General features: G+C 45.9%; 1 protein-coding gene and 1 long non-coding RNA gene across 3 annotated transcripts in view; one reads left to right on the top strand and one right to left on the bottom strand.

Moving 5' to 3' along the window:
- INO80C (INO80 complex subunit C) overlaps positions 1-10,258 on the top strand; it is a 24,650-nt gene extending 14,392 nt beyond the window's left edge. For both annotated transcript variants that reach the window (XM_027068777.2, XM_027068778.2), the window contains exons 4-5: positions 240-307; positions 6,674-10,258. In XM_027068777.2, coding sequence (XP_026924578.1) covers positions 240-307; positions 6,674-6,805 — 200 coding nt within the window. In that variant the 3' untranslated portion in view covers positions 6,806-10,258. The remainder of the gene's footprint in view (positions 1-239; positions 308-6,673) is intronic.
- LOC128312503 (uncharacterized) lies at positions 6,669-13,883 on the bottom strand. The gene is made up of 2 exons (XR_008291899.1): positions 11,755-13,883; positions 6,669-9,486 (listed from the first exon to the last, which is right to left on the bottom strand). It is a non-coding gene; the product is annotated as an uncharacterized LOC128312503 (long non-coding RNA).

The raw sequence follows: 13,883 nt of genomic DNA, 5'->3' as shown, positions 1-13,883 counted from the left end.
GTTCTGCTGGAGCACAGGCTCCCTGGGGACAGGGCAGGGCTGCATCCAGAGCCTGCACTTGGTCTGTGACGTAATGCATTATCCCCCTGGAGAGTTTTGGGAGCACTTGATCGCAGAATATTAATTTCAGAAATATTATCCAACAGCATTTTAGGAGAGAAAAGGAAAGGGATCTGAATATTTTAAAGCCAGCCTAGTTATCTTCTTTCCTTTTCTTTTTTCTTTTTTTCCTCCCATAGACTTCAGTATTGATGCTCCTCCATCCTTCAAACCAGCTAAGAAGTATTCTGATGTTTCAGGTCTTCTTGTGAGTATAATTACATCTCTGTCTCCTAGCACTGAGTTGAAGAGGAGATTTCACAATACTATTTAGACAGTGTTGATACCGACCAGCCCTGACCCTGCCTGGAGCCTGCATACTTTGAATAGGTAATGGGTTTGTGCTGAAGCACTCGCAGGCTTATCTTAGAGTGGCTGCAGCCTGGGGCATCCGTGTGGGCAGGCTGGAGGGAAGATTGCTCCAGAAGGTGGGAGACATGAGTTTCACTTCCCCTTCCTTTTCTCATTAATATATGAGATAACATGAATGAAACAATAATTTCTTTTTTAACTGCTGAGGTTTAAAAAATTTCTCGCATCTTAGAAATGATCGTACTCTAAAAAACAAATTTAAACTTCTCCAAAGACTAAAGACACACTATGGTAAAGGCAGTGATTTTCAAAATTATTTGTAAGCATTGGAAACATGTTATGCATCGCTTTTCCAAGTGAAATCTCTGACAGAATCCCTGGGAGCCCACTGACCCAGTGTGGTCCCATGTGGATCTGGTCCTCTGTCCTCCCCACTTCTGTGACCCCTAAAGTGCTTCTGGGGAACACAGTTCCAACACCAGCAACGTTGTTGGACAAGTAAGACTTGGGCAACTTGCTGAATTTGGGAACCTCAGAGAACCTCATCTCCTTCAGCCCCGCTTCCCCGTCCTTTTCACCACTCTTATGTTTGGAAGATGGGCCTTTTCTCATAACTGTAGAAATAATGAGGCACACTTCACTTTTCAAAACTCATAGACATCATTTAAATGCTTTACATTTTTATAAAAAAGTAGGACTCCAAACATCTGTAACAAACTGACTGAACTAATGGGCTACATTTTACACTGGGGAAGATTTGAGGTTTTTTTATATTTTTGAAAATAATATTAGTTATACTTTCTGAATCAGTTGTGTATTATAGCTTTTCCTCCGGAAAGCACACACTCCTCGGTGCACTACAAACTTTCTAACATAGACCCTTAAACAGTGATCACAAAAAAACAACAGGGAGAGTAGAAGTGCTGTAACACAGCGTGTGTGCGCGTGCACATGCGTGTGTGTGAGTGTGTGTGTGTGTGTGTGGTGGATTCTTTTGCCCTCCATTCAGAGTACATATCCCCTTCTAACCTTGGAGGGGAGTTCAACTTGTGAGCAATGTTGTAGTCCTACGCTGATTTGTCTCCTGCCTGAAAATAGTCACCTTATGTATTTGACCCTTTTTTTTAATAGTTGTTCAGAGCAGGAGAGCTAGTCTGGCAGCAGTTATTCTCTTACGGTTCCAAATGGACATTTCTCCTTGGAGAAGCTAGGGTTTATGGGCAGGTAGCTTTATCCTCACCACTAGGCAGCTCATGGGCTACTGCACTGGTTTGCACACATCAGGAGGCATGAGAATCGTTTTGAGAAGCACTGTTCCAGGTCCCTTTGTGTAATGGACAAGGACTTGTCATGTCATACCTAACCTAAAACTTCTTGCTGCACTGTATGTAAGAATTAAGAAAATTTGAATATACAAAGAACTCTACCAAATCATTCAAAGACAATCCCATAGAAGGGCTGGCTAAAAGGATATGAATACAGTTATAAGGAAGAAATGCAGATGACCAGTAAGTAGATATTCGGTCTCACTGATAATAAGGGAAAAGCCTCCTCAGTAGAAAAGAGGGGTGCCTGGGTAGCTCAGGCAGGTAAGTGTCCTAGTCTTAGTTTTAGCTGAGGTCATGATCTCATGGTTTTGTGAGTTCAAGCCCCACGTTGGGCTCTGTGCTGACAGCAAGGGTCTGCTTGGGATTCTCTCTCTCCCCCTCTGTCTCTCTGCTCCTCCCTACTCACACTGTCTCTGTCTCTCTCAAAATAAATAAACTTTAAAAAAAAAATCATCAGTAGGGAAGAAATGAAAATGTTTTCTCCAGAGGCAAGGGAAACAAAAGCAAAAATGAACTATTGGGACCTCATCAAAATAAAAAGCTTCTGCACAGCGAAGGAAACAATCAGCAAAACTAAAAGGCAGCTGATGGAGTGGGAGAAGATATTTGCAAACAACATATCAGGTGAAGGGTTAGTATCCAAAATCTATAAAGAACTTATCAAACTCAACACCCAAAAAGCAAATAATCCTTTGAAGAAATGGGCAAAAGACATGAATAGACACTTCTCCAAAGAAGACATCCAGATGGCCAACCGACACATGAAAAAATGCTCATCATCAGGGAAATACAAATCAAAACCACAATGAGATACTACCTCACACCTGTCAGAATGGCTAACATTAACGACTCAGGCAACAACAGATGTTGGCGAGGATGCGGAGGAAGGGGATCTCCTTTGCCCTGCTGGTGGGAATGCAAACTGGTGCAGCCACTCTGGAAAACAGTATGGAGGTTCCTCAAAAAATTAAAAATAGAACTACCCTATGACCCAGCAATTGCACTACTAGGTATTTATCCAAGGGGTACAGGTGTGCTGTTTCGAAGGGACATATGCACCCCAATGTTTATAGCAGTGCTATCAACAATAGCCAAAGTATGGAAAGAGCCCAAATATCCATCGATGGATGAATGGATAAAGAAGATGTGGTATATATATCTACAATGGAGTATTACTCGACAATCAAAAAGAATGAAATCTTGCCATTTGCAACTACGTGGATGGAACTAGAGGGTATTATGCTAAGCGAAATTAGTCAGAGAAAGACAAAAATCATATGACTTCACTCATGAGGACTTTGAGAGACAAAACAGATGAACATAAGGGAAGGGAAGCAAAAATAAAAACAGGGAGAGGGACAAGACATAAGAGACTCTTAAATATGGAGAACAAACAGGGTTACTGAAGGGGTTGTGTGGGGGGGGTGGGCTAAATGGGTGAGGGGCATTGAGGAATCTACTCCTGAAATCATTGTTGCACTATATGCTAAATAACTTGGATGTAAATTAAAAAAAGAAAAAAAAGAAATGAAAACGTTTGGTTATAAACGTCAACATAGAGAAGTGGATATCCTCACACATGGCCCTTTTGAGGTGGGAATACTTTGGTCTGGGTTATTTGGAAGACATTTGGCAATACCTATTGAGGCAGAAAAGCTAAAGCCTGGGACCCAGCAGTCTGCCTTCTAGGGAAGCAGTGTGCACAAGGAGCTTCATGCAGAAGTGATTATGAGAAAATGTGATGGTGAGCAAAATATTGGAAACAAAATCAAGGTCAGTCAACAGGGGTGTGGGGTTGGGGGTGTTTTCATACTGTCCTGTGAGGCCGACGTGTATGCAATAACATGGATAAACTTCCAAGTTGTATCGTTTACTGAGGGTGCAAAGTAGTAGAAGCAGCATTGTACCACTTATGCAGAAACTAACAGCCACTCACAAAAATATACTGGGTAATTTCTCTGGTGTGTTTGTATATATGTGTAAGGGTATATACAAACAAGGTCTGGAAGCATGCCCACTTACAGTGGTTTCCTTGGGGAAAGGCAAGGGTTTTTGGATGGTAGAGGGTTGGAAAAGAGGACTTTAGTCTTATTCATAATGTTTTCTTCCTTCCCTTTCTTTTCCTTTTCCCTTCTCTTCCCTTTCCTCTGAATATGTCCATTTGTTGCTTATGTAAATTAAAGTTACATAGGGGCGCCTGGGTGGCTCAGTCGGTTGGGTGTCCGACTTCGGCCCAGGTCATGATCTCACGGTTCATGGGTTCAAGCCCCATGTCGGGCTCTGTGCTGACAGCTCAAAGCTTGGAGCCTGCTTTGAATTCTGTCTCTCTCTCTCTCTCTCTCTCTCTCTCTCTCTGCCCCTTCCCTACTCACACTCTGCTTCTCTCTGTCTCTCAAAAATAAACATTGAAAAAAAAATTTTTTTTAATTAAAGTTACATAATTAAAAATGAAGCCCAGCTCATGTTAACACTGCCACACCGGTCCGCTGGGCGTGGGCAGGCAGGGAGGTGTGCAGGGTCACACCTGTGTTTAGCCCTCGTTACAAAGCGATGGGAAGTACAGTGGTTCTGGGTGAGCAGTGAACACTGCCGGTCACCTTGCAGCCAGGGGAGCCTTACAGGTCTTTACTGGCGCCCCACGGGAAGGCGGTCATTGTTGTATTCAGGCTCAAGGCGTGGAATCCGAGGAGGGCAGACTGGAGGAGTGCAGCTTTTCCCTTGTTCACCTCTGGGGTGTCACTTGGCCTCCTCCCTTCTGCTCAGAATACTAGGTCAGGTCCGGTCTGTGCGAGCTTTTGTTGGTAACCTTTCTGTCGGTGCCAGAGTATCTCTGTATTCTGCGTTATTTATTCCTCAGCCTTCTTGGCACCGAGGTCTGAACTTGGGCGGGCCGGCTCAGCACAGTGTGGTGGTAGGAGTGAGGCAGCCACAGAAGTGGAGCCAGGCCAGAGCTGGTTCATATACGGAGGCCAGATGATCAAAGCCAGACGCACAGGCCTGCACCCCTGCTTGAAACTGCGGTAGAGCCTCCCCTGCCAGCCAGTTCGTCCGGCCGCTGCGTGGCCAGGAGCCCTCAAAGGGGACTTGTTGCTCTCTCTCTACCTAAGCCTTCCTTGATATTACTGTCATTACAGGAAATGTGGTACAGAAAGTAAGATCTAGATTAAGCCAAAGGATTGAAGTTTTATTTTATGGAGAGCTTTAATGAATCTTTAGGAATAATCTCATTTTCCTGACACATTGGATGTTAAATAGCTTTGGGAGATCCCCTGTGGCTGAATTGAGGACTTTTTATAGAGTGTAAGAAACCTACCACTGACTCCCTTCAGCTTCCTGCTTCTTCAGCCTTCCCTCTCCCCTGAAATAACAGCACTGCTGCATGTCTGGGGGCCACACAGAGCTGATCTGCGCTGAGCAGACAGTCCACACTCGAGTAACTGGACGTTATCTGTCTAGACTTTAATGGCATCTTTTATAATTTTTTCAAGGAGTTCCAAGTGACTCATCCTCATGTTTTGTTTCAAAATCTGTAGAAGCCACATGACTTGAGGTAATACAGTCAGTGAATTTATTTTCTCCACTTTGCATGTGGGGAAAACACACTAAAAGATAATTTTGATATGTCAGTGGGAAGTGAGTTCTGTTTTCTGTGATCATCCTGATAGTCCATTTGTTCGTTCATTCATTCAGTCATCACTCGCTGTGCAAACACCACCTGAAGGCCCACCGTGCACTCCGTATTGCACTAGGGGCAGAGATGCGGTGATAAGCAAAGCACAGGGTTCCTGCCTCATGGAGCCTCTCAGCCTAGACCTTAGTCGAAGAGTTATGCAGATAATAAGTGTAAGAGTGAGAGACAGATGTGGGGAGAGTGGGGGAGCAGATAAAGCTTCCCTGATGAGATGACTGGGGGCCGAGTCCTGAAGGACAAGCAGGCAATTAGGGAGTAAAGTGGCCCAGTTGGGGGCCCCTCCTCAGGAAAGGGCGAATGGGGCATGAATGCAGGGAGGGCCTGAGAGCCAGAGCAGTTGGAACCAGAGTGGGGACGTGTGGCTGCCGAAGAGGCTTGGGAAGGAGGGCCCAGGAGGGCTTGCCGGCTCTGAGGAGCAGTGCTTGAGGATGTGGCCCTTTGTCCTGAGGAAAGAGAGCAGCTACTGAGAGATCTGCTGAGGAATGAATGACATGATCAGAAGCACAAGTTGTGAAGATGGCTCTGGTTGCAGTTGTAGGGCGGTGGTCCCTTCCAGTGGGAGGGTGGGTGTGGGCGGCCCCTCCAGCTCTGCGGTGTAGCCCAGGGAGCCACAGGAGTGGCACGGGGACGGTGTGGAGGAGCAGGAGTGGAGTGCACATGGGGCAGGTGTGGTGTGACAGGGAGGGGTGAGTGTTCCCTGCCTTGGGGGATGGAGCTAGAACATCTGTTTGAAGCAGGGGGCGGGGGGAGAGAGAGAGAGAAAGAGAGAAAGAGAATCCCAAGCAGGCTCCACACCATCAGTACAGAGGCTGATGCAGGACTCAGTCTCACGAACCGTGAGATCATGACATGAGCCAAAATCAAGAGTCAGACACTTAACCGACTGACCCACCCAGGAGCCCCAAAGCATGGGGGGTTTGAAGGCAGGGACCAGGGAGGGATGATCCTCATGAATTCCACTTTGGACCTGTTTCTTCTAGGCTTTGTGACACCAACCAGAAGAATCGTAGTGTCTGATGTGGTCACTCCTCTTCCCTTCGTCCATACCCTGAATTATTTCTCAAGTCTGGGAAGATTAACCAGTCTTTGCCAAAGTGAGCAGTTTAGCGTTCATGGTCACAGAGGAAGGCAAAATGAAGATATTTTACTTTAAGTACAATAGAAAAAAACTTTAAGCCTGAACTTAAAATGTTCAGCACTAACAACAATTTTCTGCCTTTCCCTGTGCCTGTTTTCCACCCAGGCCAACTACACTGACCCCCAGAGCAAGCTGCGGTTCAGCACCATTGAAGAGTTTTCCTATATCCGGAGGCTGCCATCTGATGTCGTCACTGGCTACCTGGCCCTGAGGAAGGCCACGAGCATCGTTCCCTGAGCCTTGAGAAATGGAGATGATGTGGAAAGCTGTTTCAAAGGCAAACTCTGGACTCATGATTTTGTTTCATGGAAACAAACTCATTGTGCTTGTCAATCTGGAAATGTCAGTGCTGTGCCTTGGAAAGAATGTTTGGCTTTAATTTAAGGTTTTTTTTGGGGGGTTTTTTTTTTTTTTTTTGGTTTTTTTTTTTTTTTGGTTTTCTGTTTTCCCTCCAAGTGGGATGTTTCCTGTTGAATTAAATTATACTTCAGTTGTTGCCTCAAGTCAACTTGCTTGACGAGAAAATATAAAATTGTGCTTTTAACTTAACCCATGTACATCCCTGGATTTTGCTTCAACGTTGTAAACTGTCTTATAACACATTTAAAGCTCTACAATGAATCCTGACAACAGGGCTGGGTTATTCCTGGTGACTCCCACTTTAGAGCAGATTAGTCCTTCTTTTTGATCAGAATGCATGGAGGAGGTCCAGAATTGGGACTGGAGAAGACAGAGCTGAGTAATTGCCCTGTTGCACTGGGCCAGCCTCTTCCCAGCCTCCAGAACTGAGATACATGTCTGTTGCCTAAGCCGCCCAGTCTGTGGCATTTTGTTATAGCTGCCTTAGCTGGCGAAAACACCAGCCCAGGCCCCATTTCTGGGGTGTGGGGTGTGAACACTGACACCTCCTCCAAAAGGGCCTTTGTCCTGGTACCGGCTGCTGCCCCTCTGACCGAAGCCTGCTCTGGAACAGCAGGGTTTGTTTCCCCTTCCTATGAGACACGGAAGCACTCCTGGGCCTCTCCGAGCCCACTCCCATATTTCTCTAGGGAGGACAGTGGAACCAGACCCTGGGGCCTCTGGGCCTGAGCTGCCTCTGCTTTGGGGGATTAGGAGGCCAGGTGCCTTTTCTTCCTGAGGGAACACCCCTCCCACAACCCTCTCCTGGCTTAGAGAAAGGAAAAACAAAGCTGGGAGAGCAGCCTGCTGGGCAGGTGGCACCTGCCCAGAACCTGGCTTCCTTTTCTCCGGGTACAGCAACCCCTGCGTCATTCAGCACCTTCCCAGTGACCAGTGGTGAGGGTGGCAAGGTGGCTGTGTGGCTCTCCTCTCCCACGGAGAGGGCCTAAGGGAGGGCCAGGACAGGTGGGAACCTTTCCTAAGCCCACAAGCACTGAACATCCGAGCCTCTGGGGCAGGGGTCCTCCGGCCTGAGACCCACTGCTGAAACTGAAGTTCTCTGAGACCGGAGGCCGCTTCTTCGGCTCCCACTTTACCTCTGGCGCTTGCTGCTAGCGTCAGCCTCGGAAAGCCCCCCAGTTTCCCTTTGGGTGGGAATAAGGAGTAAGTGAGCCAAGGGCCCTTCCGGTTTCACTTCCACCTTCTAGTAAACAAAGAAAACTTCGGGCAGGTCCACCTCTTTTCCACGAAGGCCCCCAAGTGGACATTTTAACCATTTTTAGAAATGGAAGTTCTAATCGTTTCTAACACTTACATTGCTGGGCACTACCTCAGTCCCAACTGTTCAGAATCTCCTGGACCGGGGTCCAGGGTGAAGGAGAATCTCTGCCTGTACGCGTCCATCACAGGGGCCCATAGACCATTGCTCCTGCAGGCCTCGCAGGGTTTTGGGGGGTGTGCACGTGCACACGTGTGTGGTGAACCCTCTGTCACTGTCACCTGGGACCCATTAAGATGCAGATTCCTGGGCCGAACCCTAGACTCTTGACCCAAGGAGAGAGTGAGACCCAGGCATCTGCATCTGACAAATGTCCCTGGGTGAATGTGACATGTAGAAGTGTGACAGCTGCCTCCTTCCACAGGCAGAGGGAAGCACGTGTGCCATACACCTGGCTTCCTTTCCTGTTTCCCTTCCAGGCTTTCCCTGCCGGCCTCTGCACAGAGGGCTGAGTCCCACAGGTCAGGTCATTTCTCTCACTCCAAGCAACAGGGGTCCAAGCTGAGCCAAACTAAGCTTCAAGCTGTGGACACTTCCAATAAGGAGTCCAGGCAGGTAGTTGCATGCTGTGTCCCCCGGCCCAGAGGCTCCCAGCCCTGGCTGCACATTAGCCTTACCTCTGTTGCAGGGGAAGGTGGGGAGAGGTATGAAAATACCCAGGGATTCTGATTCATCTGGCCTGAGCTGGGGCCTAGGCACAAGAATTTCAAACTCCCCAGATGATACTAATGTGCAGCCATGTCAAGAACCTTTGCTCTAACTACAAAGTGAATATTGCACACGGGGTATTTTTTCAAATCCACAGATCAGCTGCCTCTTGCATTACAGGGCCATGGGCAGTTTGGAAATGTGTGTGTGGCAGGGGGCGGGGGGTGGTTAGGATTCCTTTTCATGCAGCATCCCAGCACATTGGAGATTCCTCCTTCTTCCCTCTTCTCATGTTTAATCAGTCCCCATGTCCCCATGTCCCCTCTTTGCTCACACTGATCCTTCCTCTTCTGTCTAGTCCTTTTCCTACCCAACTTCAGGAATACATCACCTCCTGCCTGGACATTTTCACTGTCCTCCCAACTCTCTTTCCAATGGTCTAATCTCCACCCCTCTGCTTTCCCCTCTGTGAGCAGAGGGCCGTTCCTCAACTTCGGATGAGAACTTGACTTTGCCCATCCTGTCCAATTTGTCTCAGGTACCTTGTCAATTCTGTCATTGGCCTCTAATGTCCAAAGGATACACTCAGCCCCTTAAAAAAAAAAAAGAAAAGAAAAGAAAAAAGAAAAACATTAGATGAGAAATCAGATTGTTTTCATAAGACCAAACTGAGGTCCAGTCTGCTCAGAGTAGAGTTTGACTCTTTCCCAATATCTGTCTGATAACTTGTCTTCACTTTAAGAGGAGGAGGACAATCTATTATCACACATAGATTAGAACCTCTTGTAATGTTGGACAAGTAATCTCCAAGGCCCATGTGGATGAGAGGGACCTATTTTGCCCCCATCTCTGAAGTTAAAGGATACATCCGTCTGGATTTTGAATTTTGTTTTTTAATTGGGCCAAAAGTGTTTTTGGTGGGAAATCTCATTTCTGAATCCATGGCCATTGGAAAGAGACATCAGACTCTTGATCCTGCTTCCAGTGACCTATAACTGAGTTGGGAGTGCCTAACTTAGTAAAAATAAAGGGTAAGGAAAGAAATGGGTGGAATAGGGAGTAAAGAACCTAACCAAATAGGACAGAACAAACAGGGCAGGAACCTTGCGAAGAGACTGGGAATGATGTCCTCTTCCAAATGCATGAGGTGATGAGTGTTATTTAAAATACTCTTCTACTGGGGGGGCACCTGGGTGGCTCAGTCAGTTGGGTGTCCGACTTCGGCTCAGGTCATGATCTCATGGTTTGTGAGTTTGAGCCTCCCGTTGGGCTCTGTGCTGACAGCTCAGCGCCTGGAACCTGCTTCAGATTCTGTGTCTCCCTTTCTCTCTGTCCCTCCCCTACTTACACTCTCTCTTTCTCTCTCTCTGTCTCTCAAAAATAAATAAACATTCAACAATAGCCAAATTATGGAAACAGCCTAAATGTCCATCAACTGATGAATGGATAAAGAAATTGTGGTTTATATACACAATGGAATACTATGTGGTAATGACAAAGAATGAAATCTGGCCTTTTGTAGCAACGTGGATGGAACTGGAGAGTGCTATGCTAAGTGAAATAAGCCATACAGAGAAAGACAGATACCATATGTTTTCACTCTTATGCGGATCCTGAGAAACTTAACAGAAGACCATGGGGGAGGGGAAGGAAAAAGGTTAGAGAGGGAGGGAGCCAAAGCATAAGAGACTCTTAAAAACTGAGAACAAACTGAGGGTTGATGGCGGGGGGGTGGGGCGGTGGAGGGGAGGGGAGGGTGGGTGATGGGCATTGAGGAGGGCACCTGTTGGGATGAGCACTGGGTGTTGTATGGAAACCAATTTGACAATAATTTCATATTTAAAAAAAATTTACTACATGTAAACAAACAAACAAATAAATAGAGAACACAGTAAGCAAAGACCATATAGGTACAAACCAAATATTTGGGTATTTGACATCAAATTGATTAAATACATAAAAGCATTAAGTACAAATCTGGAAAGCTAACTTTATTAAAAACAAGCAAGTCCATAGTTTGTAATTAAATGAAGCTGGAAGAGATTGTTTTACTTTACATGTCAGTCATTGGTATATAAGATTATACCATTGTGTTTTGAGAAAAGTCTAAAAATATATGTTTCTACGTTTACATCATTTGAAACTTACTAACATGGCCGATGGCAATCTATAGACCTAATAACTACATTTGGGTAAAAAAAAATTTTTTTTTTTCAACGTTTATTTATTTTTGGGACAGAGAGAGACAGAGCATGAACGGGGGAGGGGCAGAGAGAGAGGGAGACACAGAATCGGAAACAGGCTCCAGGCTCTGAGCCATCAGCCCAGAGCCCGACGCAGGGCTCGAACTCACAGACCGCGAGATCGTGACCTGGCTGAAGTCGGACGCTTAACCGACTGCGCAAGCCAGGCGCCCCCCAAATTTTTTTTTTAATCCTCTTCTATCGGATAGGAATGTGTAGGCCTTATTTAGATACTGATTCAAACAGAAAGACTTAAAACATTTTTGAGATCATTGGAAATTTGATATTTGATGATATTTGGGAACTCTTATGAATAATGGTCTTATAATGTTAAAGGAAAGAATTTGTATCGTTTAGAGACACATACTGAAATATTTATGGATGGAGTGATATGATCTCTGGGATTGGCTACAGGACAGTATGGGAGAGAGGAAGTGGATGGGGGTGGTGCTGAAACAAGACTGGCCGGGAGTCAACAACTGTTGAAGCTGAGTGATGGGTACACAGAAGTTCATTATACTATTCTGCTTTCATATGTGTTTGGATTTCTCTATAATAAAATGCTTTTTTAAAAGAATATGATATTTTTAAAACTAAAAGTTAAAATAAATGTTTACCTAACACTGGTGGTCTGCATTGGCTTGACGTGACTTGTGGCCGTTGGAAGTTTGAGAACTGCTGCCTGAGTGGTATGAGGTCCTGAACAGAGTGAATACCCAGTTCCTAAAGCATTCCATGAAGAACACGCTGGAAGGAAAGAGCCACAAGGCAGGTGAAGTTGCCCTTCAGTGCACTCCGGCGTCCCAGCATGCTGGAAGAGCAGCTCCTGAGGTAGGCTCGGGAGTAGTGGGGCCAAAGACATCAGCTTCAAGTTTCTCCTGGTGTATAAATAATTTGTACTAGAGTGGGTTTGGGATGCATTAGAGCAACTGATCTACTTCCCAATAGAATCTATAATATTTATACATGTACACAGATAAAGAAATTAGATCATCAAAGAACTAAGCACATGGACAGCTATGGTTCAAGGAATTCCTTTCACGGAATTTCAATTGCACTTATGTTTTTGTGCCTGTATTAAGGAACTGCATTGAAAGTGGTAAAGAGACACAGCCCTACAAAAATCGCTACTGCATCTGATACAGAAATCTCTCCCTGGGGCTCCCCCACTGCCCTGAAGGGTGAACTTCCTGGTTTGGCCCCTACACACAGAGACTGACAGCCTGGGTTTGAATCTCTTTTCTATAACTGACTAACTCTCTGGTTTTGGGCAAATTACTAACTTACTCCCAAATTCTTCGTGTTCTAATCTGTAAAATGAGCATCACAATAGTATCTACCCCACAGTTGCCAGGATCGGAGGAGAAAATGGCAGAAGAGCATTTAACTCAGTTTCTGGCCCATGTGCCTGGCATGTGTGAACTGTGATCACTCACCTCCCTCCCGGCTCTGCTTTAGAAAGGGGGATCTTTTCCTAACTCACCGATGTACTCCTTCTGCCTGATTACTTTTTCTCCTTTCTTTGGCTCCTCAGACTCTTAGATCCATATTTGCAGCCCACTTCTAGTAACTGAACATCATATGATAGACACTTCTGTGTCCTCATATTCCTGCTGGCTCTATCAACTGTTTCCTTGTCTTCTTCATTGCTTATCTTGGTCATTTATTCCATCTTCTATTCTGTGTATTTTTATAAACTGGCTCAATTTTTTTTATGGTGCAAGGGACTGAGTAAATAGCTAGCTAAGTCAATAAGCCATCTGTGACTGAGGCCAGGGGAAGAGAAGAGTCATGGGGGTGGATAGTAGAGGACTCTGATGAACGAGCTCCGTCAGAGTAACAGGGAAAGGAGGGGCCGACAGAAAGTACCCACTGGGGCTCTTCAGAATTACTGCTTTACACCTCCCTTGGTATTCACATGTGTGCTACCATAGTCTCCCTGTACTAATGGACCATAAAATCCTTAAACACAGAAAAGGGGTAAGTTGTCTACTTGTTTTGGTGTCAGGGTGGGGTGTGCAAATGGGGCAGCTTTCTTCCCACGGCAAACACAGAACCCCTGGATTCAGCCAGGTTTTCTTCTATGACTCAGTGGCCTCTGTCCACTGGTGCTTCTGCCTCAGCTGCACACAAAGCCTTTCCCAGGAAGAGGTAGTGTTTTCCTGGCCAACAGGATGCTGACTGCTGACAGGCACACCGTGTGCACCAAACATGCCACTGTCTTCCACTCAGGGTCAGAAAGATGAGTCACCTCCACCAGCCCGGGGGCCTCAGAGCCTTGGATCTTTCCAGTGTGGATGCAGAAGGGCATGGCCTGGGGCTTTGTGATACGGAATACTGCAAGGGCTTTTTTTCCCCGAGATCCTACCAAGGACTTGGTGACTGATATCTCCCCTAATAACAACTGTGGAGGAAACTGCTAACTAGAGATAAAGATGACAGTTTCTGGTCTTTTCAAAGAAAAAGTCCCTTTAGAGACAATATCAGACCTTGAAAACGAGGTGTCCCAAAAGTATACATTAGCACTATTCCCTCAAACTCCTTGCTTGCTTGTCTGGAAAGTTCTGCAAAGAAACATAACCTAAGTATTTTGCCACTCATTACCATTTTTCCTCAAATTTGATGCCGCTGTCTCTTTGCTTCTGGAGTGGCAGGGGGCCAACAGCTTTGGCTCAGCCTCAGAGGCAAACGTGGTCACAGGAGCATAAGAGAAAGACAAGACAACACTCTAGGAATGAAATGTACA

This window comes from Acinonyx jubatus, chromosome D3 (genome assembly GCF_027475565.1).
Source record: "Acinonyx jubatus isolate Ajub_Pintada_27869175 chromosome D3, VMU_Ajub_asm_v1.0, whole genome shotgun sequence".
Taxonomy (NCBI): domain Eukaryota; kingdom Metazoa; phylum Chordata; class Mammalia; order Carnivora; family Felidae; genus Acinonyx; species Acinonyx jubatus.
Note: the sequence above shows the minus strand (reverse complement) of the source record. Positions and strands in the feature narration are given on the sequence as shown.